The 26,765-nt window shown below is 47.2% G+C and overlaps 1 protein-coding gene across 1 annotated transcript in view; it reads left to right on the top strand.

The window, feature by feature from the left end:
* Positions 1 to 26,765, top strand: part of LOC128722485 (uncharacterized) — an 81,782-nt gene that overhangs the window by 46,214 nt on the left and 8,803 nt on the right. The window contains exons 3-7 of the mRNA XM_053816153.1: positions 6,433 to 6,603; positions 13,519 to 13,663; positions 14,721 to 14,848; positions 22,038 to 22,598; positions 25,591 to 25,992. Coding sequence (XP_053672128.1) covers positions 6,433 to 6,603; positions 13,519 to 13,663; positions 14,721 to 14,848; positions 22,038 to 22,598; positions 25,591 to 25,992 — 1,407 coding nt within the window. The remainder of the gene's footprint in view (positions 1 to 6,432; positions 6,604 to 13,518; positions 13,664 to 14,720; positions 14,849 to 22,037; positions 22,599 to 25,590; positions 25,993 to 26,765) is intronic.

Here is a 26,765-nt window from a genome sequence, read left to right as displayed (position 1 = left end):
GGAATTCAATTTTCCCGGAACGTTGAACGAGAAGTTTTCCGGCCAAATTGTGTCTCTCCACCCGGCTCGGTGAAGTGGAAATTTCCATCGAACTGCCCTTCGCCAGAAGGCACTTGAAAATTGTGCCCGCTGTGTGTGCGTGTGTGTGCTGGACGTGGGCGAAGGACCGCACCGAACGTACCCGTGCCGTGTTCTAAATTGACTTTCTCAATTAGCTAAATTAGGATGTCCTCGTGGCGTTAGGGTGCTGTGCTCTCGCACTCGCCGTTGCGTGAATGCTTTGTGGTTGCGTTCGGTTTACTTTCGATTTGCTTTGCTTTTCCCAATTCGGTTTCGGTGTGGGTGGACCCGGAGCCTTGACGATTCCATTTTAAGTGCGACGGTTTCGAAGCAATGAATTACACATCATTAGCCACCCCCTAGGTGGCTGTCCGAGGGAGATGGAGCAAAGCGAAAGCGGTCAAAGAAAAAAGTATCTCGCAAAAACCATCAAATCACGCAGCCACCAGCCAGCCCCATTCATCCATCTCCACCGATCGTGCTGACCACTCGAAACGATCGATGGAGGGATACTTGCGCTTAAACCACCCACCCTCCTGTGCTGTGAGACAAAGAAACGTGAAAAGCCCCTAGCGATGCCGCGCTGCGGTGTTAAAAACCGAAACACTTCAACCGAGCGAGAAAATTAAGTGGAAGAACTCATTTAGCGGCGGGCGAAATTGAGCAAAAATAAATTCATTATTGTTTCCGACCGGCGCGCGCCCACGCCACCCCCATTCACCCGTAATTCATTATCGTCCATCTGGTTTTCGCTCTCGCTTTCTCTCTCTCTCGCTCTCTTTTTGTTCACTGTTCCTGACCGGGGGCTAATGCATTCTGTGCCCGCGGCGAAGCGCAACGACGCCCGGACACATAATCGTCTGCGTGTCCTGTTTCCTTCCGAGTAAAGTGTCCCATTATCGCAGCATCCGGCCAGTCGGGGGCGGGTGTCGCCCGGAAAATGGCAGTAAATAGCAATTTGTCATTGGCACGAGCATCCCATCGGAGACGTGGAGGGGATTTTATTTCGATCTTTTCTTTTTTCCACCCTGTTTGCGAGTGCTGTTCCACTCGCAAGCGTGCTTCCTGGCCGGAAGTCATTGTTCTTAAGCTCGACGTCTTGGGCTGATGCTGGGCGCCTTAGGTGACCGGAAAGTGTCGCACAAACGGTAGGACACGGTCCTAAAACCGTGATCCACTGCGAAAGGAGGCTAACGAGAAGACGGCGCACCTGCTTTTTTATTGCTTATTTTTAACCGCGTCAGCATCTGCCTCGGCAGGGTGTCCGAGGATCACATTTCCTTCCCCGGTGAGCTTTCCGGGTTTTTTTTTCTTTCGCAGCATCTTCATTTGCATTTGCTTCCCAAGCATCCCATGATGGATGGGATTGAAAGTGATGGAATAGCGTGGAAACAACCGTGCACGTCGGCCGAGTGGGCGAGGAAGCTTTTAAATCACAATTTTATCACGCCATTCTAAGATGGGTGAAGCTTACGCAGCACTTTAACAAGCGTGTGTCATGCTTCGGTGGGCTGTTTTTTTTTTTCTGCGGCATCCAATGCGATGAATAATCTCTTCGATTCGATTGAGATTTCTCACCTGCGCCCATCATGCCCACCCATTGATGAGTGGCGAAATTAATTGGAGCTTGATTTATCGCCCAATAATAGCCCATACGCGAGTTAAACGCCACGCCAGTCCACGTGATGTCTGTCTCGTTTGTTGGCCACCTTCGTTCGTACCCATTCTGCCGTGAACGCTTTTGTGGTGCGTAAAATCTTCCCCGTGAGCCCACAAAACACGGACACTCTCTTGGAGAGGACTATTTTGTTTTTTGGGAACGACGATACCAAATGCCCGAGTTCGTAACGGCAATCGAATTACTCGCCTCGGGAACGACTACCTTTTGGGGTGAAGCCCCCGAGTTGAGAAGGGTTTGCGCCCAGGTCGGGTCACAATTAATGATACCAATTAGATGGGTCGTCGATGGTGCCGGATAAATGCGTGCAGATTTACCAGAGCTGGAGCGAACGACCCATGCGATGGGGTAGTAATGTGATAAGCACTCGAAAGGGTTATAGGGTTCCATTAGGCATTAGTTGCTGATTATGAACTGGTGTAGCTTCGATTATTTTTTGTTTTAAATTTATTTTTTTGCATTTCAATTTCACTTATCCGCCTAGAGCGGCTTGTTTGCTGCATTGATTTAATTGTTCGTTTCTGTTTGGAAGGTCTAAAGCTCCAGAGTCTTTAAAATGAATAAAGCCAGTCATAAATGGTTATGTTCTCTTAGATATTGATTAAAATGATTTTGTTTTTCGCACAAATCCATACCTCATTAACCTTCCAATTTCCTTTGCCTTCCGCAAATCGTTACTCAAACATTCATACGAACAGTCCAACAGGCACTGGTTAGTATACGATTCAGGTGTATCGATTTTTCCTCAGCTACTTTTCATTGCCCTGCTCGCATGCGTGGGTAAAACACGGTCTCTCTCACGGTCGATTCCCGCCGGTCCGCTTATTTGCTCTACTTCTTAAGCGCCAGCTAATCAATATTCGTTTGCAAGCGAGCCACTGTGTTGGTACACCACAGGACTCGTTCCACCGTGGTGTTGGTGAGTCGGTGATCCATCCGAAATCCATGCAAATTGCCACCCCTATCTTCGTGGTCGATCATTCTCCGGTTATTTGCCTCGCAGGCCTCCAGCTACCTCTGCCGGAGCACGAGTCGGAGAGCAAAGCGGAATGAAAGCTCAGTAGGACGAAGAAAAAAAAATGAATCAATGGCCGCCGCGCAAAAAGGACCTGTTTTTTTACCGGCAGGGAGCCACTGAATCAAAACGGTTGTACAGGTTCCAGTTGTAGATTTCGCAAGCCGATAGGTGGTTGGCACTTCGCCAAAGCAAAAGGAAACCACGAGCCTCACGAACGCGAAAGGTGGACGTGGTAGGCAACCACGACGTTCGAGGGCGTTCGCGGGTAACCGCGTTTCCTTACCTTGAAACGTTGCCACAGAGGGAAAGAAAATCGACGAAATCGTGAAAGTATAATTACACGTCCTTCAGCCTACCGAAGTCTCCTGGGCCGTGTGCTCGTTGCTGGCACTAGCGATGCCCTTTAACGGCATCGTGTACTGGCGGTTGGCTCGCACACCGATATGAGCCAAGACGCCCCAAGGATGGGCGTTTTGGTACACGCTCACCTACACGGTACCGTGCTGAGGGACGCAACGTTAAGCCACGTCGATCGTGGTGCTTTTGGGCAAGGTGTCGGTGGTTACCGCTGTGGAAGCTTAAGTAAAACGTCGCCGTAATAAGATATGCTACAGCTCGTCGCCTGCCTCGCTTCGCTGGGCGTAAACGATGTTGGGCCGCACTGGCCACGGAAACAAATTCGAAACGGAACCGAATCCGGTTCGCAAGCAAGTAGCGCTTGACGTTTGTTTCTGAGGAAGATTTTCGCTGCCACACAGACGATGAAAGTAAACGAATGTTTATTTGAAAAACAGAGAAAAAAAATCAATGATAAAATTTTGTTTGAGCAGCTCTTCAAAAGGTTATTTTACTGTTTATTCGGAATATCTAGGATATTCTACGCATATGACGATGCGATTCATGCGATTTACGTCATTCCAGCAAAAAAGCAAAATTAGATTTCAAAGTTTGCAATAAGGCTGTGACGCAAAACTCCGGCTCATGTATGCGTTCAATTAAGTCATCGAAGAATCAAATCAGCCCGATGATAAGCTGTATTTGGCTGTGCGCTGTTCACCTTATCCTTTCGCAAGAAAAGCCCACAAAACCAAACGATTTTCCAACCACAATTTTCACCCACACATCGAGAACGGTGTTCTTACTTCTCGCACTTCTCGGTCACACAAACACACACACACACACACACGAAACACCGAAAGCAACCCTTCCGTCCACCCTCGCAGCCCATAAATATGGCTTGTAAATAATTTATTATCGGCCGATAATTGCCTTCCCGCCTGTGGTGGGAAAAATCGAGACATGACGGCCGAGCCGCAGCACGCGGGCAGGGTTGAGTGAAAAATGGTTTCCACCATATGTCCGCTCGGGTTGCCAGGGGTCGCGTAAGGATCCAAACCGAACCCCTGCCCTTAAGCCCAACCCCTCGCGGTGGCCCTCAACCGCCGCGTTAGCACCATTCGAAGGTCAGCCCGATATTTTATTTTATTTCATTTTATTTTATTTTATTATGTAGATGGCTTGGCCCGTCCACGCGCGCGCGCCCGCGCTGAATGATGCCCCGTTTGGTTGAACCGTCCATAAGCGCTGCCTTGGGTCGCCGCTAGCCAATGCCGGGCAAGATTTCCATTCGGTCACCACCGATTATGATCCTTAATTTTGCACGCTCGTAATTTAATGTTGATGGGACACGTAGCAAAATAAGTGATGGTGGCGTTATGAGTTTCGGGAATGAGGGTACCCCATCGTCCCCAAAAAAAAAAAACAGAAGGATAAAAATACCATTTTTCATCCTGCCATCGGTGGCGTGGGTTGAGTTGATTAAGTGACTTGGAGTTTCTGTGTTTGGTTCTTCGGGCTCTGTTTTTTTTGTTTGCCGCTGGCAAGAACACATGCCCCGGCGCTTCAGCGAAGTGCGGCTCTTCGCGGAAGGCAAACAGTATCTTAAGGCTCTGTTGAGTTGGAATTGGCTAAAGAAAATGATATGAATTACTTGACGAAAGTTGATCGATTCAACAGAAAGCATCGTGCTTGGGCCTTGCTACCAAATAAACCTCTCACCATCAAACGAAGCGTAATAATTGAAATTAATAGAAAGGCTCTTTTGGCGAACTTTGTGTTTTTCTTTTCTTTTGCGCATCACTATGCAGCTGCTGGTGAGTAAAAAAAACACACACATTTCCCTCATTATGAAATGGTATGTTTAATATCGATTGAGAGCGACGTCAGACACGGTCATCCTGTAGTGATACTGGTGGTCTTCAGGACGACCATATTCTGTTGAACAGCTTTGCATACGCCGCTTCATCCAACCCATTTCATGATTGGTTCCAACTAAACAGCACTTGAACATCGAACCAAACGAAAGCTCTGATACAAAGAGCAAATATTGACGGATGGTTTGTAGTGGAACGGCTTTTTTTTCCAGCGAGCTTACTATCACTGCCGCTAGTGACCGTGAACAGACGCGGAAAGAGCTCGAAATCATCCGCTACGGGAAGCTGACCCAATTTTATGCTCGAGATCGCAGCGAAAAATTATTGCGCTGAGCTGCTGTTTCGTTGGAAGCAACCCGCGCCAGAAGTCTTGAAAGATGGATAGATCCCGAACGGCCACGGCTCGAATGGGGCATTCGTTGTCGGCGCGATGGTAGAGCGGGTTTCTCGGCAGCTTATAAATTATTCAAAGCATTTTATTGAACTCCTGCGAGCTGAATGCGAACCGACGGGAGCGCTTCTGAGAGCCTTCAACAACCGATGAAAGTGCACGGTGCTTGGTGGTGCATTTTATGCTTCCCTCGAAAATGTTTAGCAGAAGCATACTTGCAAAGTCAGATAAGATCGGTGCCACTTAGGCGCAGTAATTGATAAAATAAGCTAAGCGGTTTTTGCAACGGTTTTCGTCGACCGCTCCACCATTCCGTCGCCAAAAGGTACAGCTTCCGGTGGGCGAGTGCTTTTAATAGGAATTAAAATTTCATTTTCCACCACCTGTGCCGGTTGGGTTCGGTAAACCACAAAAATCCGAACACCGACCGGCAAATGATCGGACGATTCCTCTTTCTGCCGATTATTTTTTCCTGCCTTTTTTGTTTCCTGCGAAGGTTCTCATAAAAATTCATTGACACTTTTGGGATTGCCGAAAGGTGCGTGGTGAAAGAGCGAACGCTGAAGGGAATGGGGGAAAAAAAACCCCGGAAGCACGGAACAGGAAACATTGCCACGGGTCAATAAAAAACCAACCCAAAGCTGCCCTTTCCAGGTTCGAGAAAGTGATTGCTACGTAGCAAGAAAAGTGCCTAAAGAAAAGGGCTTCAGAGCGGTGAAAGATAAAAACGACCGTTCCTGGGAACAGGTTTTTCTACACCATCACCACCAACACCACCACCAGTCCGGCACAAGGCTTCACTTAATCCATACCTTACGAAATTTGTTACAACACTCAACCATTTCTTTCGCTTTGTTGAGCAGCCTCGAACGATATATTTTCCGATTCGAAGCGCCACCGAAGGGAGCGCAAAAATAGAAACAATGAAATTATAATGACTGCTCGGGACGTGGGAAAACCATTAAACAACCAGCCCGAGTCCTTCTCCACCGATCATCGCCAATAATTTCTGTTACCGTTGCGTTCTCATTCTCATTCTCATTCTTGCAACTGTTTCCTTTTCACTCCACAGTCGCCTGCAGCACGGTTACCGTAACGAAATGCCAGGCCGCCCTCCGGACGCTGCAAGCGTTTCCATTTTTCCGGCCCACCTGCCTGTGCAAGGAGCCGGGCATGGATCCGGACTGTAATTATTTTCGGGACTTCCTGTTCGATCATCCCTGCGGTTTCGTCTCGAAGAAAGGTAAGCTCAAAACTGTGCGCCCTGTCACGGGGCCGTCAATACACGAGTCGTTTTGTTGCAGCCTCAGGTAGGAGCAGTGTTCGGTTTGGTTCCGGTTTTTGCATCATCTTGCATAATAAAACGAAAGTCCAGCTGGCATGAGGATTGTTTTTATAACTATTGTGCTAAATAGAAGATAGCAAGCACCCACTTTACACACTATTTTGTAGCAGGTTTAGTATTCATTTGTTACACACCACCGAGAAACAACGATAGAAATTTGATTAAGGATATTCGCTGTTGTTCATTTCAAATCAAACTGTTGTTTCAAATCAACCATACCATGATGGCATTTCATGGTTTAAAAAAAAGCTTCAATTATTTATTAACTGTGAGTGACAAATGAGCTCAAGGTTATGTATAATTCTAACGAACGGGTTTTCCTCTAAATGCTGTAATGCTATGCAATTGCGCTTCGAAGGCTCTGCAGGGCATAAATGCATCAGCGCTGCCGCCAAAAACCATTTCTGATTGTAGAAAATTTCAAACTTGAAAACCCTTGAATAAAGAAGGTCTCATTCAACTCGCACATCTAAAGAATGAAATTTTTCAAAGTATCACTCGTTTACTCTTCCCAGCGGCAACACTGGCGTACGCTCGAAACGCATGGTTGCACTCACAGTTGAGCGAAATGACGATGGTTCCAGTTGATGGCATCCACTATGCTCCGTTGTCTTCTTGGCAAAGTTGAACTAATTAGCTGCCTGTAACTACATCGGCTAATAATGGAACCGCTTTCAACGTGCGCGACTCGTCGCACAAAGCGTGGTGCTTCCCGTCAGAATGGAGTACCACAAGCGATAGCAGCTGTTGCTGAGGAGGTTGTTCGCATGGTAGCAGCTTGCAACACGCCCGACTGAACGGTACACTACGCTGAATAGTTTAACGTACTTCTAGCGCAATTCTCAATTAACCAAAATTGTTTGCAAATGCTTCGTGGCGAAGCTAACATACATCGAACTCAACACATTAGCCATATCTTGTTGTGGCGTGTTTCTATTTACTCGATATAATATTTGATGGAAAAGCCAAACTGAAGCTCTTATTTTTATGATGCCACTCAAATGTAATTTTGATTTGACTTGCCTATCAATGTACAATCAAACGCGGCAACAAATCTTCTAATGAAATTCAATCAAAATTTAAATGAAATGTAAATTGATAAATTTATGTGGGTAGCAAGAAGTAATAGCTCGTCCTATCACAACCGAGTTATGCTTTAATTACGTGGTTTTTCAGCCAGCAAAAATCAATTTGTAAGTTCCCGCCCAGAATCGCGATGCATATTACATGCAGAAATATTTACCGAATTCCGCTTGTAATCAGACGCGAATCGAGAAAGGAATCGCTGTGGGAACGCATCGCAAGAGCTTTAAAAATATTTACTCAAGCAAAAAAAAAAAGAAGAAATAATCCTTCCCTCGGCACCGCAGAAGCTTTGCCGATACGCTAGCCCGCCGAAACCCATTCCGGAGACCGGATGTTCAGGTAACATATAATTTCCTCGCAATCTCTCTCTCTCTCTCTCTCTCTCTCTCCCTCCCTCGCGCTTTCTCTTGCTCCTTCACTCTTTCTCATTCCGTTTTACCCACGAACGGAAGGTCCCTTGTACATTCCCCAGGGCAACCAGGCGCGCACGAAAAATGGCTTCCGAGCAGCGAAATTTATTTATGAGCACACAGAAGTTCACCGTTTGCAACGGAACGGCCAGGGAAACTCTTTCGCTCGTTCGCTCGGCTCGTCCCAGCCGCTGACTGACGAGCTGACTGAACATGACAGCGTATTATGGCTTTGACGATGGCGCTTATCCTGGGGCTTGGTGGGAATCGAGCTGAAGGAAAGCTTTTGGGGTGGAAACAAACGGTACCAGAGTACCCGGAGAAGACAGGGAATTGTAGAATCGCAACAGTCCGCAACCGGTGCTCTCGGGTCGGATCACGGGCTTGGTGTTCCTTGGAAAAAACTTCGCACACCTCTGACCGGTAAGGATCTAAGAACGTTACAGCGCTCCGTGCTTGCTTATCGGTCGGAATCGATCAGCAAACGCGTATTGCGATGTTTTACAAGGTTTGTTGCTGGGACCGGGTTGAATGCAAGGTGATCTAGACACCGTGTAAGACGATGGTAAAAGCCATCTTGCACAACGTGGGCAAAAGAAATAAGACTAGGCGTGGGAAACACGTGAAAGCGTATCAAGCGTGAGCATGTATGAGCAAAGCGACGTATCCTTTGGTATGGAGTGGTGCTTTCTATTTAATTTAAGAACGAATTCCGACGAAACCACACCACTAGCTGCAAAGCCTACGAAACAAGCTTGCAGCTGCTTGGCGTCGATACCGATGGAGGGATTTGTACAACTGGTCCAGCCTCAAACCTTAGCAAAAAAGCTCGTACCCGTGAGCTTTCAGTCAGACAATGTAAAGCTAAGCCTAGTGTACTGGGAAAGCGGCTCGTTTGCGTTCGCGAGACGCTTGTTGCTCGAGACATTCCATCGCCGTGCGCACCGATGAAGACTTTTGCGCTAAGCAGCTTACAGCTTTCATCGGTAAGCGGATGTTTCCGCTGTGGCGTTCGCATCCAATAAAATCATTCATTGCGCTTAATTTTCGGTCCCACAAAATCCTGGCAATTTTGGCGCAGCGTACGCGATGACGATCGCTGAGTCGGTCTGTTGCTTTCGAATAATAGAAGGTGCCCGTGTGCTTTGGTCTTCATCGGCCCCCCTGGGGAGTTTCGATTGCGCTACGAATTACTCGTCCCAAACATACGCATCAAACCGGCGCCGATGGTTGATTGCTTCAAAAGAGCGCTGTGTTGTTGTTACTCAGTAAACTTCCATCCACGAACCGTTTGTGGCCCAGTGCGGCCTGAAACCGGTACAAAGATGGGATTATTTCGCTGGAAAACGAACTCATTGCGACCTCGAAAACCCCACGCGCTAAACAAAAGCGGCTGCTTCTTGCGCGGTGGCTCAGTTTGTTTATGTACCGAGAACAATTTTCGCCAGCGGCATAATGTTTTCGCTTCAATTTATGGCCACCCCGTGCGCGGTGGATGTGCTTCCCAGCTTCGCACGCATTAACAGAGTGAAATCCACCGCGACAGGCGGAAAAATTCAAATCACGTCCCTTTCCCAACCTGAGCCCACCCAGCGACCACCCAACTGCTCGGGAACTCGACGCGGCACGTGTTTTTTCGAAATATTCTTCTCTTTTCCGGCTTACACACACACACACACACACCCAGGTTCTTAAACTGACATTCGAAATGACAAAAAAATTCACACAACCACACCCAGCCAGTCCAAGAACCGGTGAAAAGGCATTACGTTTCCGGCACGAGCATTTGTAGAAATGAACAAAAAAAAAAGCGAAATAATTAGCGAAACATGTCGTCCAACGAGCGAGCAAATTTTCCACTTCATTGCGAAACGTTTCCCACGGGTAAGGTGACCAGGAAAGGCGTGTGCTCTTCTCAGGAACAATGTGTGAATGAGCACTGTTTATTGGCACCGTTGCCCTACGCTCACATGTGGCCACCGAGAGGGCATTAACGGCAACCGTGCGCTACGTGTATGGATCCGATCCACTTTCGCGACTGCAATTCAGCCGTTCACGCGAGGGCGCGTTTTCGGTTCGAGGTTGTCAGGACGCGGACACACATTTGCCAGACTCCGGTGGCCTCGTGGCGTGCTGCATCCGCCATCGGGACTAGACCCGAGCACGTCCGGGGCGTTTGTTAGGAGCAGCGCAAAAGCTTTTATTGCTTGCGCTTCAATCGTGCCGCGTTCGGGCTTGCGTGGCATCCGCATTCAGCTTTGCAGCAGCGAGTGCAGTTTTATGGTGGAAGCTTTGCAGCAAAAGCATATCCCTTTGGGACCGTCGAGGGGGAATGGACGATTGTTGCCGAGTTTGCCGAATGGTGCACTGTCCAACGGGCGCTCGTTACGAAGTGAGTAATTTTGGACGATGTGCCGCAATATCAACGATATCAACTTCGTTTTTTTTAACGTGAAGCTGGATGAAAGAATCCTCATGAATTATTGTGCTTTGCGATTAACCATTGCACTATAATACAGGCTGCGAAAAACAACATTTAAAACATCGTTTTGACATGCGTGTGTCAAAAACATCGAAAATATCGAAATCGAAATCGAAGTAGGCAGGAAATTCGGTCCTTCGTAAACAAAAAGTCGAAACCGTTTAATCGCAAAAGTAATTGAGCTGAAATAAATCGTCATCAACGAAACCCAATTCGGACAGTACAAGGTAATTCGGGAAAATTATGCTCTATTTAAATAACATCTCCAGAAAACGCTGATCGGCACAGCACAACAAGAGGCGACCGATGGCGGTGGGATAGAATTTATGACATATTGTACAGCCCTCGGCGCTTGTCTATCAGCATCAGAAGTACCATCCGTGTGAGTCAACATGAGGCTAGATGTGATCCAAAACGAACGCTTCTACCGCTGCAACCTCAAACAAAGGACGAACCGGGGTGGGTTTTGTCTCCCACCGCTGCGGTCAGGATGTGGGTCCTTCTCGCCAAGCGCACCCGATCCCATTATGTTGCCCCTTATGCAGCACTTATTGTTGTTTTACTACCCTCTCGCTGGCTATCTTTCAAAAGGCCGAAAGGCCATCGAGCGCTTGTTTAATCGAGCTTAAGCAGATTCCGCTTTCGTTATATGATTACTTTTATGTTTCTATTATCGTCCATCCTCGCTCACGTCGCCTGGAACATGCGCCCGTCGTCCGTCATTCGCCGTTCAGTCGGCTGCGTCATTGTTTGACCGGATTCCCGGACCGACAGGAAACCTCGGCAAGATTGCTTCAGATTTCCTGCACCCAAACCGATCCTAGGTCAAGTCTCGTTTCGCGGAACGCAAAACAACGATGGCGTGTTCTGTTGAGGGGAGCCGTATCCGTGCGGATTTTCCACATGCCACGTTGCCAGGACCACGTGAGAGTGAAAGAATAAAATAAAAAAGCTAACCGCTCGCTAAGAGGTCTCCCGGAAGAATTTCTTTAGCCACCTGGCCGGGGAAAGCGCTCGCTCATCCGCACGAAGACCGTGGGCGCTGGCACACCGGATGACGGTGACTAGTGAACAGATTGCATAGTAAATTACTTCAAGCAGAAATTTATTGCAAATAACAGCTGCCCGCGAGGGCCCGAACCATCGGAGCCAAGCATCGGAGGGAAGCAGCATAAAAGCCAGCGGAATGCGAAAACAAAAATAAGGATCCCGCGTCGGGAGCGTTTTCCCCCGGCCGGTTCAGGTGGACATGCAGGTCGCGATGCACCGCACAGTGCCGGTGCCGGTTTGGAGAATTCGATTCTTTTGTTTTCCAAACCCACCACAGGCGGAGAAATCCAACCTAAAAGCCGGAAGTGCAGCTTTCAATTCGTTCCGAGCGTTCGCTCGTCTGCACGACAAAGGCGAACCATGCGGTGTATGGCGAGGGTTTTATTGTTTGAAAATAATCGGCCCCCGGATCCGGACGGGCGGAACCGCACCATCCGTGGGCGGTGGTTTTTCATCCGTGTTCGCATGCCCTTTGAACGTCGTTTTTGTCGTGCTGGGGAGGGAAGAAGGCGAATATCTGTGCCAAATGTCGAGTGAAACGCGGGCAGGCAGGACGGCAATCCATCCAACGTGGGCGGTGTATTTCATCCATTCAAGGCAATCGAGAAAATGCACCGTTTGACTTCCACCATTATTAGCTGCGGTGTGAGCATGCTGCTTTTCGGGAAGCGGGTGAGCAGCAATATTCATCCCCCACCCAATTGAGCAGAGCTTCTCTTCGGAACAATCAAGAAACGAATGAGCTCGTACCGTTGCGAAAAACCGAAATCAATAAGAAGTGCTGCAGCACGGGTACGATTATTGCCTCTTGATGCTGTTTCGTGGCTGGACGCCGTGACCTGTGTGGTCTTATTTATCTAACCCTTATCTGACCACATCTCGCTGCATTCGCATTGTTGTCTCGGGAAAAGGATGGGCAGCCGATCCATCGGAACCGTGTCATGCAGCTGGCGCTTCAACGCAGCACGTGCATTCTCGAACGCTGTTGCACTCGTCCGAAACCGATTCGAGATTGGCACTTGGCTTGGTTCGAAACGAGACCAGTGTGTGTCTCTATGTGTGCGTGTGTGGCTGCAGTGGCACCACAACCGACTGCTAAGCATCCTTAATATCGATAGAATTTCCCAAACGAGTGCAGAAAACGCTGGCAAACGAGTGCCACCGGGATAAGACAAACCGTTCGACCTAAGAGGAGCACATTTTGTTCTTCTTCCACGCTGGTAAATCGATTGGTTTGGGTTGTCGTAAAAGCGATCGTCTATTTCCCTCCGATGGTGGTCCCTGGTGGTCTAGTTGCACCGGTGTCTCGAGACCCCTGTTTCGGTGAACCGAAAACATGTGTTGAAACAGCGACCGCCCGATGACAGGCGGCCTCGCATTATGCAAATCAGACTCCAATACTCACCGGATGGTGGCATCCTCCTTACGGTGAGGAGAACAACGCACCTACGCGAGCAAACAAACAGCTCAGATCCTTCGGCCGCTCCTGGGCTTGTGTATGTGTGTGTGTGTGTGTGTTAGTTCCGGCCCTGTGGCGACATATGACGATCGCGTGCATTCGAGCCGGAGACGATACTAATGAATTTCTTATGAAGCAGGAGCGTAAAAATCTTATAAACCACCCTCGTGGCGTGGCGTGGGTGCCTTATTTTTCCATACATTTCTATTCATATCTGAACCACCCACTAACACGTTTCGTTTCTTCTCCGTCCGTTCTCTTTCTCTCTCTCTCTCTCTCTCGTTTTCTTCCATTTCTTCCCGTTCTCGACCGAAATTCCATTGCAGAAAAAGACCCCTACCCGGTGGATGCGCTGCCGACCTGCAACCATGCGCTGTCCGTGTGCCAGCAGGAGCGAAAGTGCATAAAACTGTTCGAAGATTTCAAGCTTCACTGCAAAGTGCGGGAGAACAAGTGCCGGATGGAAGACAGGTATGGCGGATGACCGGTGCCGGTGGTCAGGACCGGTGTGGCCAGGACCTGCCAGGATCAGGACTGCTGCTTGAATGAAGTGAACACGGTGCAGCAGGAGAAACACTGCGAAAGTGTCGAGGGAAGTTTGCGCGCAAGGTTAGGGCAAACAGGCAGTGATTGTGGCCAGGAGAGATTGCTCTAGAGCTGATAAAAATGCACCATGCGGATAGGCTCTCAAAAGGTCCTCAAATCCAACCACTTGTCGATTTTTGAATGGCTAGACTGTTGAAGCTGCTAGAATCAGTGTTTTTCGAGTACGGGTCAGAATAGTTTTCTGTCGTACAGGTTTAGTTAGTTTGTTGTAGAAAAAATCTTTTATTTCTTATTTTGAAGGATTTATGAAGCAGCCATTTCAAACAGTTTTTAAAAGCTCAGGTAGTGATGATATACTAAAATGTTCCATGATTCTTATGAAACTCATGCATTCAATTCATGCTTGGTTTCGGGGGAAATTTTTTGATTTTCTTTCGTGCTTTGGACTAATGCAACTAAAGCGATACGGTGATGGGGAATCACACACCATTGTAACAAGAACATTGACAATTAGCATGTTTGCTAGTTATGACAATATTTTCCATGATGCTATACACTCGAGTCTTAAGCTCAAGCTTGTTGCGAAAGATTAGCTTCAGAACGTGCTTGGTTATCGATACATGTACGTGTTTTGTTCACATACAGCTATTATATTCTCACCGAAAATCATGAAGCATTAGGAAAATCGCCAAAATCACCGTTATGCGAACACCATTGCCCAAGCGAGATATTTTCGCAGTGTTTCTCCTGCGTAAACAGCAGGCTTGTTAGAAGACCTGCAGGGACAATGATAAGACGCCCGGTGGAACCACCGGCGACGTGAAGCCGTGCGAAAAAAAAAATAAATGAAACACCGAACCGCGCGACAACCGTCGCCGGGAACCGCAGCCGGATAACACCGACGCACCATCGCTCAACCGTGATTCTTAATCATATCTCGTCTGTGTGTTTGTGTGTCTGTGTCTGTGTGTATACTCAACAGGGATTTGTGCTACGAAGCGTGGACTAATCTGCGATTATCGCCGATGTTCGGCTGCATCTGCCCGAATAACCACATGAAGCGCAGATGTGATAAAATATTTAGCGTTGTTAACCATAATCCTTGCGTCGGTAAGTTGCCACACACCCGCCACCAGTTGCCCTAGTGTGCCCTAGTTTCGTCGATCGTCCCGAGCCCGGTTCAAAGTACGGTCCTTGGCACGAGTTGCAATTACGGCTCACGATTTAAAGCACGCCACGCGAACCTTGGTGGGTGGCGATGTAATCGCTTTCCCGCCCAGCTTCGCGGACTGGCCTGGAACTTGGCCTGGAACTTTGCGACTTTGAACGGTTCGGGATGATTTGTCTCTTCGGTTTACAGTTTACTTGGTTGGTTTTTAAGGATTCTGTTGTTGTTTTGTTCCACCCTCCATTTGTTTTCGTCCGTTTGTATTCCTTTGTTGCCTCACGTTTGTTTTTTTTTTCGCCTTCTTCACTGCGAACAGCTTTCGAATGCGTTCCGTTTTTTTTTTTTCTTATTTTCTTCATTTCACTCACCCACACCTCGAACACGCCACTTCCGCCAGCTCAGGACGCGTGAAAACCTACAGCACAAAAAAAAATGAAAACAAAAAAGCTCCAGCTTCGAACTTACCAAACAAACTTTCTCGGCTTCGACGCTTTGTTTCACGCGCACTCACTCCCGATCGCGGCCCTTTTGCTGGTCTCCAGCGAGCAAAAAAAAACCGTGTACGACATGCATCGTTTTTCACTCCACCCACCCACTGATGCCGCAGCCGCATCCTGCTTTCTATTTTCCGCCTCTCATTCGCCACTCGCGTTTGCCATCGTGAGGAAACTTTTTCTCGCGCTCTCCCAATATTTACGAGATTTCTTTAACACTTCTCGGTGAAGTGCCGGCATCCCCCCGCCATGTCACGAACTCGTGGCACCTTCCGTGGCGGGTTTTTCCCGTTCCCAGCGTTGCGGTGTTTGTTTTACTTCTTTAGACACATTTCCCGCGCTCTGTTCATCCCGCTCGCGTGCAGTGACAGTTGGAGTGCGACGTGAGCGATTGCCTTTCATTTTTCGTGCGTTACCGTCTGACATGAGTTTCCCCCAGGGGGTGTTACTTCGAGATGCGACTGTCTTTGTTCAGTTCCACTCCAAACGAATCCAGTATTTGCCACGCCGTTCAAATGCAATGCTATGCCGAAACAGAGTCTCCGTTTATCGGTTCTTAAAACTACGGCGCTTATAATTTTACTCACCTTGCAGGTTAATCGCTTTCCTTCAGATTTTCTTCCTTATGTGTTTTTTTGTTAATTTTGTTCGTTTCATCACTCTCATCATCATCTCAGCCTCACGCGGCCATAATGCATTTGGCTTCACTTTTTTCCTCGCCACGGTAAGACCATCCATTCATACCATTCCATCCAGCTATGCGCGGCCACTTGGTGTAGCTTTATCCCGTGCATTTCAGTGCTTCGTGTGCGAGCAAAATGTCCCGCAGCTCTTGCAGCGAAAGGTAAAACCCCGCCTGGCAGGAGAAATAAAATCATAAATAAAAACCCCAAAATCTACCACATGCCCTACGTTCGTGGGCCTCATCCGTCATGTTTGCGTGTTGGAAAGTTTCCTTTCACCATGCCCATTAGCACGTGTGCTTCTATGGCTTAGCCCAGATCGAGCCCAAAACCATACGGTCGTCGTTTAAAGCCCGATTCTGGTCACCACGCTAGGAAGCTGTGCCGAACGGTTCCTTTTGTGCAGCTCAAATTGGCGGCTGGCGTATTTTACGAGCTTATTCGTACGTCTGTGCACCTTTCATTGGTGGAAGTTGAAAAAAAAAACACCCACTTTTGACCCCGCAACAGGAAGTATGGGAACGGCGCGACATAAATTTATAGGCAGTTGAGTGTAAGCAGAGCAAAAAAAAACATGCACAGGAAACTTTTCCATCCTGCACTCTCAATCCTACCTCTGATCCGTACATGTGTGTGTGTGTGTGTGTGTTTCGTTGTGAAATTGGGTGTCTGGAAGGTGTGCTTGGGAAAGTAGAAATATTTATTGAGTGTTAGCTGTGTGAAATTGGCAGTATGCATCGCACAAATCGTTCGGACAAAGTTCTCGGCCAAACACCAAAAGAACCATAAGTCAAGTAGAAGGAAGCACCCCAAGCGTCATCTGCGGCTCGTACCTCCAAGTCCAAGTCCTTTGCAATGCCTTTGAAATATCCTCCAAGATCCGTTACTAAGCAACGCGTATCAGTCGAGTCATGAGCTTTTTCCGTGCAGCCCATCACTTTAACAGCATCGCAGCAGGCGCAGTGTTGTGTCTCATCATCCCAGCGATAAACCTCGTCAACAAACATTAAAAAAAAAAAGAACGCTACTTATCAGTATCCGCTTCGGGTGCTTTATCGGTCACTGTCTTGAGTCGTTCATTAGTTGCATCGTGGGCTGGTTGGCATTGAGCATCGGGCGTTATTTTTTTTTCTTTTGCGCCAGTGTGCCTCTTTGGCTGAGCTAAATATGCCCACTTGTACACGCGATCTAATTAAAAATCGTCTCAGCACTGCTGAACCATCGCCGGTAACCGGAGGCGCCATTGCGAGTTCGCGTCTGGACCCCGCGGCAATTAGTGCTATTGAATCGTGCCTGGGAACGCTTTTGTGTGCCCCACGGGCTTCATCGGAATTCAAAGACCACACAAAAAAAAAACACGCCTCTCCGCTGGATGAGTTGGACGACGACGAACAAAAACTAAAAAGTACCCTCGTGATGGCACGAAAAGCGTAAAGAATTTTAATTGCGTATGCCTCGTATTGTGGCGAAAGTCGTCTCATGCAGAAGGGACACTCGTCGCGATTCGCATCAAAGCCTTCCCGTGACGTAGTCGATAGTTTGCAAAAGGAACCCCTTCAGCGTGTGCTGGAGTTATAACTAGCAAATAACTGATGGGTTGAAATCAGCACCCGATAATGGAGCCAGCTGGTGTTTGGGCTGTCGGAATGTAACCCAATCGAACGCTGTTTGGTTTCGATGTGCAACCGCGTTTGTCCGCTGTTTGCGTTCATGCTCTCAAACACATCTTGCCTCGCGTTCCAAAACATCGCTGCGCTAATGAACCAAGCCTCCTTCACTGCCGAAGGCGGCTATCTTGGCTTGCTTCACCGTAAAAGATTGAATTGCTCGTCCGAGCCTGGCCCGTTGGGGCCTTCAGGTCCCCATGCAATCCGTTAGCAACGCACTAACCCGGCTCACCGTCACCCTAACGACGGTGCGTCCATCCATCGTAGGTTGACTCTCAGCAACCATAGCGATATTCGGAACACTCTTCGTCGGAATCCCAGGAAGGGCTTGTTTGTTGCGCCACTGAGAACTCCCCGCGGGGTGCTATTTCGCGCACCGAGTCTCCGATTTCGAGTACCTGCCACCGTTGGGTGTGTTTTTGGTGTCCCGCCCGGTTGTCCGATGCGGGGATTGTGCGAAATATTTCCCCCAAACCAGCCCACGGGCGGTCGCTTCCGGGCGGACTGCCAGCTCGAATCAATTACAACGAAACGCCTCCGGACACCGGCATCGTGGCATGCGCGGGCACCGGGGGCATTGTGCTTGGGAAAAATGCGTCAACAAAGCACACGTGCCGTGTGGGACGAGCAAGACCTCGAGAGTGGTGGAAATATAAACCACTTCCTTCCATTTGCGCTCGCAACCTTGGGGCACAGAAGGATAATTTAGTTCCCGGTGGAGCGGGAACATAAAAACAAGATTTAACGGTCCACGGGAGGCTCCCACCGCAAAGGCTGCCCGTGGCCCGACAAGTGAGGGTGGAACATTTTAAGCTTCTTCTCTTCTTCACCTGACGTGTCCTTTGGCACCTCTGGCAGCTCACCGAAATTCCACACCACATTCCCGACGCACCCGACGGAAAAGGGCCTCACAATGAGTCACGCAGGAGCGAAGGGCCCGCCGAGGCTTTTGGAACGGCCGACCGGAGACTCGTGTGGAGTAAAATCCTCTTAAAAGTGTGGAGCACCGTTGCGTCTGGTTGGCTCGGAATGTTTGGAACGTGCCGGTACGCGCACCGGATGCCGGATCCAAAGCCCGATCCCGAGCCGATGGAGCGTGCCGTGAAATGTCACCGGAACACGGACACTGACGCGCGCGCGTAACAAAGAGAGCGACCTCAAGAAAGGACCCAACAATAATGGCCACGAAGGCACAAAGCAAACAAGATACGATCGCGTCAAGTGATGGTGGTGGCTGGCAAGCTGGTTATTAGACAAACCGAGACCAGCCCGGGAAGCTGCTTTGTGGCGTGACGAACCGTGACGTCGGTGGTGGAGCATTTCACGCCCGCCAGGACGATGCGGCACGTGACGATCTTCAATGGTTGGTGCCGTGAGTCCTTGCTCTATCCCGGAAGTACATGACTAATCGCCGAAGCGCGCTGCAAGATGGCTTGCTTAGAGCACTCGAATCCAACGCGCGAGCATGTGTGTGAGTCAAGCGTAGCATGCATGAGCGAATGTTCCGGTGCAGCTGCAGCACTGGTTCCGGGGACTGGTTCAAGTAGCACTCAAACGATGGAGTGCTCGCAGCAAAGGTACTGCAGCCGAGCGGCTTCAAAATAATTACAAAATAAAGCACTCGAACTAACGCATACAAAGTGAACGCATAGCAGCTCGTAAAAATGACACCATGCAAAATGTCCTACCGTTTCAGTCTGAAAAGTTTTTTGTTGCTGACGCATCGATACGCTTGTTTCTTTGTACAGTTTTCGGGACAGTATGAAACGAATATCAAAGAGTTCCGACGGTCTAATGGCTTCGTATTCTGCAGAGAAGGATTGAAACTGCTTTGGGAGCGCCGAAGGTGAAATACCGAAAGACGGTTGCGAAAAAAATCGGCCGCAAATTGGATGCACATCACCGCCCATTGTGTTGTGCTACCGGTTTGTGATTTTTATACATTCATACGCGTTTATCCATGCCTAACAATCAAGGTGAATCGGGCTGGATTAGAAACTCCTTGCAAGCGTTTGAAAACGAGTCAAGTCTTTGTTATCAAAAAACCTATTTGGGTTCAGTTACCATGAAACTGTGCGATAACTCTCTTGTTTGTTAGCCAAGAAAATTTAAACACCAAATTCAAACTCCCTTACACAGATCTTCCGAGTAGCTGAGATTCTTCCAGGCTTTGCAGCTCAAATGTAATTCACCGTGTGCAATAGTTTACATGCTCATATGTGTTGCCTGAATGATTTTTTTCTTCAAGAATAATACTCATCTTATTAGATGCGTAGCGTTATTTGTAGCCACATTAGAGCTAAAACATTGATATTTAAAACTTGACAATATCCCAATTGTTCCCGACAAAAAAGACTTACTTAAAACAACGCAACTTCATCGACCAAGCGTACAGCTCTGCAAAACATCAATCGTTCGACTCAACTTACTTGTGCTACGATGTCCAAGATGAGCACATACCGAGCTGAAGTACCATCGTCTAGTGGCAAACTTTTCCGGTGCAGTGATGGTGCTGTTCGATAAGAAAACGAAGCTCGTAACGCCACCAACTTCTGATTTCTAGAATACGGCTGGGGTATAAAATTGCATGATTTGTAATCCTTTTCTTATGCCACGTTACTATCAGTACGGCCGTGCATGAAGAGCAGTGAATTTTATGAAGACTTTCTACGGTCCAGCGGTCAGCCTTATGACGATAAAAGAACGACCTGCCGGTCGGCAAGTCTACCGGAAACGAAGTAGATTTCTTCCACCGAATCGTTCGCTGTCTGCAGGGGTTACAACGGTTTTAAAACAACTTCCCGATACCGAACAAACCGGCTGAAACGTTGGCTCAAGCAGGAGCGAAAGAAACAGCAGAGCTAAAACCTACATGGAAAGCTTGCGAAAGTAGGCGACTCAGCAGACAATAAGGAAAAGCACGAGCTGCATAAACTGAAACCTAGCGTTCGCTGCGGCTGCCAGCCCACGGCATTGCACATAAAAATGACGTGATCTATTAAAGTAATTTGTAGCTTTCATAGCTCGTTCTGCCCGTGCCCGGATGTGCCGGTGCTTGTTTACGTCCTGCTTTTGGCGGACGCCTCTCTCGTGGACGTTCTTCAGTGTGAAACTTTCGGTATCGGTTCTCTTCACCAAAATATGCTGCAGGTAGCTGAAACTTGTATTTCTTTATCTTTCTTCGTTACTCTCAGTGCTAGCGCAAGGTTCCTAGTGCAGAGTAAGTATTTTGCACCATCCACTTCCATTCCAAAACGGGAAGCCACAACATCCGACAGCAGCTTGTTCGTAAGATGGAAGACCACACGAGGGGGAAAACGATCGTTTCGTCCGTGTCTCACGCCTAATGGAAGCCCTCATCGTGGTGGTGGTTTACAAATCGATAGGTGCCAAGCTTTTTAGAAAGAGAGTTATAAGTGCAGTAGATGGACGGACTCGTAGGAATTGTGTGTTTTAACCGGCTTGCCAAAAGCTGTGCTTGATGGAATCGGAAATTAACACATGCAGGGAATACGGCATGGACTGGTGATATTGCGAAAAAGTCGTACCAAGAGCATGATAATGAAGGAATAATATAAAAATTTCTACCGATGATTAGCTCTGCTTGATGAAAGTTGATGTACTGAGAAGTGGCTTTGAATGTGTTACTTTTGGATTTTGAAGAAAATTTCATAAAATAATACAATTATTATTAAAGTCGAACCACATATACGATTTAAACACAATTAATTAGTTCAGTTTTTTTTATTCACTTATGATGGCAATTACATCGTATCAATGAAATCTAAGCCATCAATCAAGGTAACGGAAGTAACATTTATTTTAGGGCAGAAAATACACAGAATCTTCTTATTAAAATGCAGAAAAAACTCATGGCTCTATTGAACTCCCAAGTCTCCCAAGTATTGAACTCTTCTGTCGAAAGCTTCAAGCCTTAGTAAAGAAAAAGGAGGCGACTAAAGGCATTCCGTCAATGGCTTGACTTATGGTTCCAAAATTGAGTGAATGAATGTTTGAACGGATTGTATGCATGAGCGGTGTGGTGTTGTATTATTCCTAGCTGTAAATTATAATGTACGTGCAGCAAATATCATTTTCTACCAACAAGCGACCATGCTCACTTGAACACCCATGTGGGATGTGTGCTGGCAGGATTCAAGAAAAAAAAAACCCCAAATCGTTCGCTTACAGCTCTACGGAAGTTCCTTAGCGTAGCGAAACCATAAATCAATCGACATCATGTGTTTGTGTACTGTATTCTTTATCGCACCGTTCGTTCTCTTCCAGATGTGTTTCCCTCCGCACTAGACACTTCTTCCGGCACCGCAACTAATTCCATCTATCCGAACTTCTTTCCCTCCGACATCATCGAAGATCCTCCGCCCACCAGCACGTACCCGTTCTTTCTGTTTCCCTCCAAAAAGTACCCACCGTCGGCGTTCGGGTCCGCCATCTACCACGCCACCGTGGACTACATTAACCTGCCCGATGGTCCGAGCTCTGGCAACGGCTCGAGCCCGGACTCAGATCAATCCTCCTCCTCCTCCTCGTCCTCCTTTCCCTCCCACACCCATCAGCACCCGGGAACGGAGCACAACTATCGCACTAGATACGAGCACAATTTTGACACCAGCATGCACCACACCAAGCACCAAAGCCCCACTCACAGTAGCAGTAATAATGCACCGATCGCACCACCGTGGCCCGATCAGCACCAGCACCAGCACGGGCAGCAGCAGCATCAACACCGGCACGGCGAAAACGGCACCGCCGGAACCGGCCTCGTTGGCACGGGACGATGGGACAGCATGTCGGTCCCATCTGACCTCCAGCAGCAGCCGGAGACTGGTGAGAAGACTCGTTACCATGCTCAATATTTTCTTCTTTCCGTTTCTCAAGCTTGTATCTTTTCCTCTTCCATCAGGGCAGGATGGCGTGAAAGAAGAAGGTCATAAAATGGGCAGGATAAGCGTTCGATTGACACAAGAGCTTGCCGGGATGGCAGGGTGCACTCACGAGCTTGCTTCGAAAATGTTGTTTGCAACACGATGGTTGTTGCCCGGTTCAATCGTGGTGATTGTTAAAATAACCCAGTGAAGAATCCTTCTCGAGTGCCATTATGTTTGGATACAATTACCCACGCAAAGTGGGTTTTCCAGCGTGGGCTGGTGTATTGCAAAGTAGGATCAAAAAGATTGGCTTTGTCCGTTGCTTTGTGCATCTGCTGGAAGCGTTAGTTGCCCAGCTTTCTTCATCAATGAGCACTTTTGGGTTAAATTTGTTCCGCTTGCAAACATAACGTTTTAAAGGGTTACAAAACACGCTGAGCAAAAGCTCGAGTCTTCTTGCGTTTTCGATTTTAATAAGTCCTCATTTTTCTCCACAAATGCTTGTTGAGTGCATCCTGTCCTCGTAGAGAGATATTGAACGCTATGCCTTACTTCGTCGATCTTGAGAGCTTTAAATTGGACAGCTTCAAATTGAGCCTCTTGTAATCACCTGCACCGTAGTGGATGTTCACGACGCACTTTAAACGTCACATCTTTGCAAAAACTTTCCCAACAGCACTTCTCGGACGCACTTATTCACTCACACACCCATGAACACATGCACTCTGACGAAAGTTACGCACCGCAAGCACGATACCAGCATGGCATTGGCTGATGAGCACCATCACGATCCATGCATACATCAGCATCCACATGAATTTTATTCAATAATTGAATTTGTTTACAGGTTCCACATGATCCATTCGTTTCGCACAGTTTTGAGTTATGCGACGATTGTTTAATTGCGTAATATAAAAAAAAATTCTTGCAATCAAACTTATGAGCAAAGATTCAAAATTAATCAAGCATTCTTGTTTCAAATTCTAATGTGATTACGTCACTCTTTGGTTTGTCGCATTGACGAAGTGAAGTACTGGGCGTCTCCATTGGTAATCGTAAACTACTGGCTGTTTGAGCGTTTAAAAAAAAAGATGGTAAAACATTACAGTGTCTGGAAACTGTATTCAAAAACTTGGCATTGTTAATCACATGCCAACCACATCAATTATGTTTGCATTTGTCGATGCTTTGGCAGACTTAAATACTGGGTGACTCCGTAAAATCTCAACCTAGCTTTTCAGTATTTACTTGAAGCAGTGCGCATTCTTGTTTTTATTCAAAAATGGAAAGAATAGCTCTTTAACCAGCTGAGTGCATTAAATTTTCTTGTAAAAGTAAACGATGGTAAAATGATGTAATAACTTTATGCTCTAATACATTGAAACACTGGGCGCCTCCATCGACGGTTGAAATCTTATGCGTCGCAGCTAGTCACCTGAAGCAGTTAACTTTTCCATGGTTTGAAAAACAAAACAACAATAAAATTAATAAATGTGTGTTCCATGGAACTGAATTTACTATAGCTTCTTTTTATACATTTGCTAATATAATCATCTAAACTTTTCTATTGATGCAAGAAGCAGATAATTAAGATTTAAGCACACGATAGATATAACTAAAACGCCATTACTAAATCATCTTTGAAACGTACCCAATTGTATCTATATTGATTATCAATATGCTGTCATTTCGAATAATTGAAATATTGTCTTCAAAACCAACGTAAAGCTATCGATTCTGATTAGTTATGTAATGGTTGTTATCGCTACATGTGACATCTTGTTGAAAATGTGCTCTCATTGGATAATGAAATTACCACATGCCTATCTAGATTTGAATCTGTGGCCAAAGGGTAGCTTATTGTTATTCGGTGTGTATATAAACGGTTAATGCGTCTATGCCACACCACCCGTTCTATTCCTGTTGCCATTTCAGCTAATTATCGTATTGTTGGGAAAATCTGGCAGCGAAATGTCAACATTGATCAGTATTATGTTTGAATTAATCATTCGTGCCCCCAAACAAATCACAATGTTTTCCGATAGCTACCATTCATCAACCAATCGAATGAACCGCTTGAGTTCAATACTCTGATCCATTGTTACAGGCAGCAATATGTCACCAGCTTTTCTTTAATTTTGGTGCAGCCAAGCCTATTGATCCAAGCGTCAGGAGATGTGCTTCGGTTGAGATGGCTTTAACCACAATTGTTTAAAGGCAACGAAAAAAGATCGAAAAAAACGGACAAGTGTATTGAGTTTAAAAGAGCAGATTATCGTACTGGCTTGTTTATATTTATGCATCATGCTGATCGGTCAATAATTGGTACGAGAATGAATTTTAGCAAAAGAATGTATTCGAATAACATTCAATGTGTTTCAACATATATGATAGTTATCTACACAACAAAATCATCAAGCTGCTGCTAGGGATCGTGTCTAAATTAGGTTCTGCGACCAACCACCGTCAACAAATATAAACATCCGAAAACCTTGCTTCTTTTAAAGAGAAAGTTAAAAGCCCGCGTTGTGTTTGTTGTTTTATCTTTCGACCACAAGAAAACAAAAATGGTCCTCGTGTCACGATTGGCTTTCCCTGGCCAGCTCGTGTATCCATTCCCAAGGCGATCGCTCGGATCGTTCAGGCCTTCTCCCAGCAATACTCGCCCCTCCACCACACACGCTCGCTCGTATGATTTTTCCTTACACTTGCCTCTATATATACACACACACACACATGTACCCAATATGGTAGAAGACCGATAAAAATTGATACAGCAGCCAACCCACGCGTGCACTAAGCCACACTTTCACGGCACATGACCTTCTATATATCTTTCTTTCTCTTTCTCTCTCTCTCTCTATCTATCTATCTTTTTTCTCTATCTTTCTCTCTCTCTCTCTATTTTCTCTGCTCCACCGATTTTCGATCCACTTTCTTCGTCGTTGCAGTCCGGGCGATGGGGGTGGACGATAATTACCACCGTCTGTTGGACCAGAACATGGCGCTGATCGAGACGCCGCTGGTCGCGCCACCCCACGCCTACTATCCGCAGCACTACAAGACGGCACTGTATCCGTACAACATCAGCGGCTATCACCACCTGCATCAGCATGGGGCCGGCGGTCACTTCGGCTCCCACCATCCGCACCAACACTCGTACGGCGGGTTCGAGTACGAGTACGGTGGTACGATCGGTGGTGCCGCTGGGGGTCCCGGGTCCGGGGGCTACTTGACGGCGGCAGGTGGATCCGCCCCATTCGACAATATTCTGATCAGTATGAATAGTGGCAACGTCGATGCAGCAATCGAGCTCGATGGCGCGAGCTACGAACAGACGGTGGACAAACAATGTAGGTACCTGTGGCGCCCTGCCGCCCTGGCCAGCACTTCCGGCCGTCCGTTTTACTCTTTCCCACCTCTTTTGCACCACTTCGCTGATCACCGAAAGCATCGATCGAGGTTAGCCCCTTCACCAGGGGGCTTTGCAGCTGAAAATTCCGTCGTCTAGCAGTTCACACCCTGTGTGCACCCTGTGCCTGTATCCTGTTTCGTTTCTGCTTCCTGTTCCGTTCGATTCAGTCTGGAGAGATGATTTTGATGAGTGTTCGGTGAAACCAGCGCACGTTTTGTCCTCCCACATTCGCGTTTCTCATGATGGGTTGCGTTAATGCGTGTGTTTATTTTCCTACGATTTCGATTTTCTGAGCTGTCCCGGATTACCTCCAAATCAACCACCCTGTACTGTTTTCTGAGCTCTTTGTTGTGCATCCCTTTTGGACGATTTGCAGTTTTGTAGATTAAAATGTTCGAGTTGGATAAAACATTTGAAAAACTGTTCTTACATTTCGAAATACCTTGACGCTGATAACTACTAATTGAAAAGTGTGACAACGTCAAATAGTTTTGAAGCATGCTTCACTTACATCCGGTAAAAGTGCTAGTATGGAAAACAAACCAACGGAAAGAAAGAGAAGGCAAGAGATTAAGAGATGATACATAAGTGAATTGTAGTATCACGCGGCGAATGTTTGAAATGTGTATAATAATCGCTTTCTATAATACAGTTGCATATTTACGTAAAAGTATAAAACCAGGTTCTATAAACGAAGCCAAGTCACACAAA

The sequence above is a fragment of the Anopheles nili genome, chromosome 2, assembly GCF_943737925.1.
Source record: "Anopheles nili chromosome 2, idAnoNiliSN_F5_01, whole genome shotgun sequence".
In the NCBI taxonomy this organism is placed as follows: domain Eukaryota; kingdom Metazoa; phylum Arthropoda; class Insecta; order Diptera; family Culicidae; genus Anopheles; species Anopheles nili.
This window is presented reverse-complemented; position numbering and strand designations above follow the sequence as displayed.